The sequence below is a fragment of the Sceloporus occidentalis genome, unplaced genomic scaffold (assembly GCF_023333645.1).
Source record: "Sceloporus occidentalis isolate IW3139 unplaced genomic scaffold, rSceOcc1.0.p SCAF_72, whole genome shotgun sequence".
NCBI lineage: Eukaryota > Metazoa > Chordata > Lepidosauria > Squamata > Phrynosomatidae > Sceloporus > Sceloporus occidentalis.
Genome location: NW_028317052.1, coordinates 3916484 through 3923529, shown reverse-complemented (window position 1 = coordinate 3923529; position 7046 = coordinate 3916484). Strand labels below are relative to the sequence as shown.

The following is a 7046-nucleotide window of genomic DNA, read 5'->3' as shown; positions in this document are numbered from 1 at the left end:
CTCCGCTTAGGATTTTGGTAGCGCTGCAGTTCTTTTCCATGTTGTACAGTGTGAATTTTACACCAAACACTTACTGTTCAGAATGGCAGTTATACAACACGATTTCCCCGTCACTCATTGATCTTTTAGGGATCGACACAAACTCAACAATGCGTGTTTTGACTAGAATTTATTTTACTATTTGGTGTATCAGTTGCATACAGCAAGACACAAGACACGAATATGCACATCGTTATCACCCCCTCTGCCAAGAACCCATCCCAGTGGATAAACTCCACCAAGCTGTGGCAAGGATTTGCTTCTTACATAGGAGTATTGCACAGCCACTCACACTCACATTACAGGTGAACCATAAAGTGCAACACCCTTCACACGGGCCCCGAGAAGGGAGCCACGAGGCTCGAGAGGACTGCCACGTGTCAGACACTACAGGTGCTTCCTACAGTGCATGACTATGCTGAACATTCATCCAACCTCTAATTTAAACACATTTCTACTATCTAGAATAGTTACCTTCTCAAAGCGTTAGTATCAGCAGAACTAGAACAGATGCCTGGGCAATAAAAGTGAACCATTTAAAAATAATCATTCTGTTAGGAAGATAGTACACAGCCTAGCACGTAATGCCACTACACTTGTGCAAAAACCAGTCCTTCCTCCATCAGGACCAGGCTGCAAGGTGCTCACATTATAAGGTTAGGATACGTTGACGTTTTGCTGCAGGGGTTTCCACAAAGATGCTGCTTGTAGGAGGGATGCGGTGGAGGCGTCTTATGCGTCGGTGCCAAGTAGACGGCTGAGATCAGTATGCATGATTGGCCACAAACAGGGACTGGCTGGCGGCCCCAGCTCCGGAAGCATCATGTTCGTATTTGCCGCAGGCTGCAAGCCCATTAATCTGCAGAGAGACCGGGGTAAGGTTCCGTGAGATACGACTACTTATACGGTTTTAAAAGCACATTGGGCAATGTTACTTTACCAGAACAAACTAGGGAGCAAGAAGCCAAAAGCCTGTTGCAGTTTAACATTTCTTGTTCTTTAACATTGTTACCTCTGCGCGTTTCAGGAACTCTTCTGTAGCTGCGTTCTCGTTCTCCTTCTTGCCCCGCCAAGCGTTGAGCGCAGAGGCCTGCAGCGCACGTCCATAGGAGAAAGTAAGGGCCCAAGGCCGGGCCAGAGGACAGTTGTTAATTGCATTAAGGTTAATAGAGGCTTCCTCTTCACTTTGTCCACCAGACAGGAAAGTAACACCTGAAGCAGACAAAGAAAAAAAAATTCAGACCATATCTAGTCTAGGGCAGCAACATTACCACAAACCTATTAGACTTAACATGTATATGAACAGACGAGTGGCGTACATTATATCGTGTTTGCCCGAGTCCTTAGCTCACCTGGTACTGCAGGAGGCACGGTGCGCCGCAGAGCAGTTACAGTTGCCATGGCAATCTCCTGAGAAGTGTACTTGTTGGGACAAGCGTGGCCAGCTGTTACCATATTGGGTTTCAGTAGCGTCCCCTCCAGATACACATGATGGTCACTCAGAGCCTTGTATACAGCAGCAAGCACCTAAAACACAACCAACAGGTTCATCGCCAGGCCTAGATCTAATGTTCCATGATATGCCAGGAAAATATGACTAGAAGGGGCAAAAAATATTGGAATCTAAAACAAAGAATAAGCAGGTGTGTGTATTGTACATGCGCCTTTTCTTCCAACAGTTACATAATAAGCTACTGATGCCCTGTGGGATATAATGAAGCTATATATAAAATAATAAAACACGGCGCCACCAGGACCAGCACACACCTTCTCCGTCACATACTGGCAACGTTTCAGGTCATGGTTTCCATCAGGAAGAATCTCTGGTTCCACGATGGGGACAATTCCATTCTGTAAGCGAAGGAGCAATACATCAACAAAGCAGTACGTTGCAAATGTTGTAGGTAACGTGACCCAGGAACACCTTGTATGCCACCCAGGCAAAGTAGGACACGTTAATATAGTAATTTTTGTCAAACACCACAGTCTGCCCGGGCACTCTACAACTTAACACGCTAGAGTGCTTCTGGACCTTTGGCTCAGGGATTTAACATTTCAATTAGCTCTAATTCTTAGAAACTGTTTAAATAGAACAACCATATTAAAATTCTTGAGTCGTAGCTTTGAAACATCTGAATGGTCAAAACAGCAAAAACCGCATTTTGCAGAAGAACAGTTCTGGATGATGTGATTTCAGAGCAGTGACATCACGACACATTATAAAGGCTCATCCAATACGCTTCTGCTGCAGGACGAGCTTGGCTGGCGCTGTATAGTTTCATCAGTAAGGCTTCTTTAGTCTCCGCAGCCATTGAATTATACATTATATATTATATAGGGCCATCTCAGCCCTTCATGAATATTGAAGCGAGCGAGTTGAAACCACAACTCACCCTTCAGTGAATAAACCCCATGTGGTTAGAACATGCTGTGATATTCTGGTCAGGATGACCACAGTGTAGAATTTAGGAAAAGTACAAATCAATGTCCCATGTGTACTGCAGACAAATGTTTTAAAAATCTTGAACACTCATACGAAGTGTTAAAAAAATGAACACAAACTGTAATGTTTTATGAACGGGTCATTTTAAATGTGGTATCTGTAGGTGCCCCTTGTTCTTTAAGATTCAACTGGTTAAGATCACATCACTTTAAATGTATTAGTTATGAATATATAGAGACTTCATACCTGTTGACAAATGCTGGCATAACGAGCCAGAACATTCGCATTTTCCATGATCGCAAGGGAAGATGGCGTAGTGTCGCTAATTTTCAAAACAGAGCGCCATTTCGCAAAGTCAGCTCCATCTTTCTTGTACTGAGCGCAACGCTCTGCTAATCCATCCAAACCTGGTTAAAAAAAAAATATCTATAATATAATATATATATATATATATATATATATATATATATATATGTCTATCTATCTATATATAACCCCTCAATCTAGAGGCCTATACATTTTAATAGGGGCATCAAAGCTTAGATCTGCAACATATGTATTTTGCTTACCTTGAGTAGTGGTTTCTCCATTGGTGCCAGCAAGAGGAACAACACCTTTGTCTACCTGCCAGAAACAAATAGATGCCATTGATAAAGATCTGAAAGTGAAATTACAGTAACATACGAGGCCAACAGAGCCTTCCTCCGCCAGTTGCATGGAATCCGCTGCCTGGTAATGTGGAATATTCAAGGCAATAGAGAAGCTACAGAAAGAAGAGCGTGAAGGGCGATAACATGCAGTTATCTACTCAGACTCAGCCAAAAGTGCTAATAATAGAGACAGCAAGAAGGCCCCATCATCGCTCCTTCATTCCAACCACACCAGACTTTTCTAAAACTCATCACAGCATTCTCGCTACAAAAAGTCACCGGCAGCCATAAATAAATTAAAAAAAAATATAATATATATATATATATATATATATATATCTTACCACCCAACATAAAGACAACATTTTAATGTTGGCAAATAAGCATGACTTTGTATTAATATTTTTAGTTTTGTCCAATTACTGCTCCAACATCACGTCTCCTCTGAAAGCACACACGGCATTCCATGCAGGTTCTCCTCTTTGAAGCTGAAGCTGAAGTGAAAAATATATAAACCCTGTAGACGCACAGGGTTCCTTAGTTTGCCAAAAGTTCTATTATCTCACCTTGATCCCTACAAGGATGCCTTTATCTTTGATCATCTTGACAAAGCCGGTTCCACAATCGCCGTTCTGGTACATCGTCTCGTGGAAGAAGATGACGCCGCCGATGCATTTCTCCATACGATCATCGCCCTTGAAGAGGAGCTGGCGGTACAGGCGTCTATTCTCCTCGGTATTCTCCACTCCAATCCCGGTAAAACGTTTAGCCATGCTCCCTATGCACAGCACAATTCATGTCACAACCAGCATAAATATCACAATACACACCGTGCCTTAATATCTACATAAGATCCAATTTCATCCGTCACGTCTATTCCCCAGACCGAGGGAGACTCACCCACAGATTCATCGGCAGCCAGGATCCCCTTCCCGTCGGCTACAATTTGTTTGGCAATGTCTGCCAACTCCTTCTTCTGCTCAGCAGAGAGCGCTGGATATTGGTGAGTCATTTTCTTTAATCTGTACGGGATAAAAAAGGTAGGAATCGCCAGTTTTAGTCTCAAGCCGAGCACAGACACCCATGGCCCAGAATATTTGGCCAGCACTTCAAAGCATGAACATCCTTAAGAGTTTAGAGAAAGAGGAGTCTCCGGCTAAACACAACATGTCACAGGGCGCGAGAAAAAATAACGCTAAAGAGCCATCCGCTATTCTTTAATGCCTTCTTACTTTACTCAACATAAATATAAACTACTCAGGGATCGCAGAACCTCTAGTACAGCAAAAAGATTACTTCCAACAACACTATAAAGTCACCTTCAACTATAAAAAGTGAACAGAAACACTACAGATTGTGTGTGTATATATATGTATGTATATAAAATATACACACAAAACACAAAAGTGAACATTCAGGAAGAATAAAATAAGGAGGGAGCAGTAAGTGCATCGTTCCATACATTAGGATTATTACAACCGCAAAACAAATAATAAAAAAAAAAAAAAACATTACAAAGATAAATTTTGTCTGATTCCATAATATACTTAAGCTTAGGATCATTTTCTAAAAATATATTTTCTATGGTATCACTGAATCTGTTTCAAATATTTTAATTTCAAGAATAAATATTGAATAACTATTTAACATTCGCAAAAAAAAAAAATTATATATAGGTTTGTTTTTTTTTTACAAAATAGAGAAATCGCACATATTGGATAGCAGATAAGCCATGTTTATTCTTCTTAGCATAATGTTGATAGATGTTGATGTTGCCTCATTATTTAAGGACACCCAGTAGCCCTGACATCATACATGGCTGCCATAGTAACCCACCAGCAGCCCCTGTGTCAGTTCAATTGGACACCATCCAGGAAACCAATAAATTGGGATAAGTCTATGCCCTTTATAGATCTAACAAGGTCACAACCTCTGTGTAATATATTTTCCCAATTTGTTGGCAAAAATTAGTAATGCGTTCTTCAATCTAGAGTGTATTTGTGTGAAAACCTAAAAAGGATACATTTTAAAAGGTAAATCATGTGCATTGGTAGAATTCTAGCCCATTAACATTAACATGACCCAGATCAGTCTATAGAGATTATCAGCCTCTGGTGCCATGACCTTGCCGTGTCCTTCCCTACCGCTAGGACAGACGAAGGGATGTAACCCTGTGAGGAAACGGCAGCGCCACGGACATATTTTTAATTATTACATTCCCAATCACACAGTTTACTGTGATATAAAAGAAATGGTTCATTGATCACCTAAAAAAAATAAATAAATATATATATATATATATATATATATATATAAACTACAAGGGCTGTAATTCATCTGTAAATAAACGCGAGTCTCTCTAATTTTTTTGCAATTGTTGTTATTGAGCTCTTTATAGAATGAGAAGTGAAATGAGACGATTCAGAGCACAGTTTATCTACATCCCTCCTGGTTTTCAACGAACGCAGCTTTAGAATTGAGTTATTCGGAAACGACAAGCTGTCAGCGGCAGCCGCCTCCGGCGTTACACAAATAAAATGTCTGTTACTATTAAAAATAAGAACTCCTGCTGCTCCTGAATCTCATCAGGTGACAGAGATCTGGGCCTGGCAGCCATCTTCATACACAGCACTGTAGACAGGTCCATCCTTACAATATGGCTGTCCTCATATCCCAACTGTAAATAACAGATTTGATGACCCAAGACCCCAAATTACTGACATCAAAATCCTGCATCTGACGTCATTCTAATGAACACCGAGATCACAGGCTGAGCTTCTGCAGAATATGATGAAAAGCAGAGCTGTCAATCACCCACCTGTAACGTTAGTAACCCCGCCCCCCATTAACTCTGCACCAGCCAAGAGATGCTCGTTTATGTAACGATCGGTAAACTATCGGTACTTCTCCGAATGTAACGGGTGTGAAGTGACACTGCATAAAACGCCACCCCTAAGCTGCTACGGCTGCTTCATGGGCCAAATCACACAGAGAATTAATGAAAGCGCCACTGCGTGCATCCACCTGCCGCTGAACGAAAACACTAATACGGTCACCGACCAGGACGGAGCTCCCAGGTACTCACCGTGTAACGCACTCTGTACCGAAGGCAAACAAACCCGGTAGACGGTAATTCTGCTGCAGAGCTACGTGACTCCGGAGCTCTAATACCCCGTGCGGCCCCGCCCCGCTCAGCTGATTGGGAGTAAGAGACAAGTCGCCATGGAGAGGTGAGACGTCACTGCCGAGCATCCTCTCTCCTCCTCTCGGTGCTGTGCTGCTGTGCTGCTGTGCACACGGGAGATGCTTGGCCGGGGCTGGAAAGAAATGAGCGTTTTAGTGTATAGCGTAAGTTTTGTGAATAAACGTGTCATCGGGGCCCTCGTTACGTCATCATACATAGTTAAGCGTGCGGCGGATGGGTACAAGAGAAGCCCTGGGACCAGAGGAGATAAAAGGGCAGAGTAGAGGAGATGAAAGGGCAGAGTAGAGGAGATGAAAGGGCAGAGTAGAGGAGATAAAAGGGCAGAGTAGAGGAGATAAAAGGGCAGAGTAGAGGAGATGAAAGTTTCTTATATATCGCCCCCCCCCCCGCCCCATCTCTCTCCCCCTTCCTGAATGGAGCTGGTTACAGCAGTGACATTGTGAATTTGGGCCATTGAGTAGTGTTTCTATTGGGTTAACAAACAGAACATATACATAATCATATAGGTGCTTTGATACTTGGCTCACAGTAACCGTCAGCGTGCTTATTCTCTACCGCATGGCCCCCAGCGATTCCCACCTCTCCCTAGTAAAGTTTTGTATCCCATTTACCTCAACTACCCCAGGAGTTTTACCAGAGTTTCCAGATTCATACTTCCCAAGTATCCATCTTTAGGATGCACAGTCCCTCTTGACTCCCGTAATGTCTC

At 42.5% G+C, this 7046-nt stretch overlaps 1 protein-coding gene across 1 annotated transcript; it reads right to left on the bottom strand.

Annotated features, from left to right (window-relative positions):
- Window positions 1–802: 802 nt before the first annotated feature.
- LOC149286114 (fructose-bisphosphate aldolase C-B) lies at window positions 803–4147 on the bottom strand. Its single transcript, XM_089494457.1, has 8 exons — window positions 4033–4147; window positions 3699–3910; window positions 3052–3106; window positions 2729–2889; window positions 1807–1890; window positions 1392–1566; window positions 1052–1251; window positions 803–898 (listed from the first exon to the last, which is right to left on the bottom strand). Exons 1-8 carry the CDS (start codon window positions 4142–4144, stop codon window positions 803–805), a joined length of 1095 nt encoding a protein of 364 aa, XP_089350583.1. The 5' UTR covers window positions 4145–4147.
- Between the last annotated feature and the right edge of the window lie 2899 nt (window positions 4148–7046).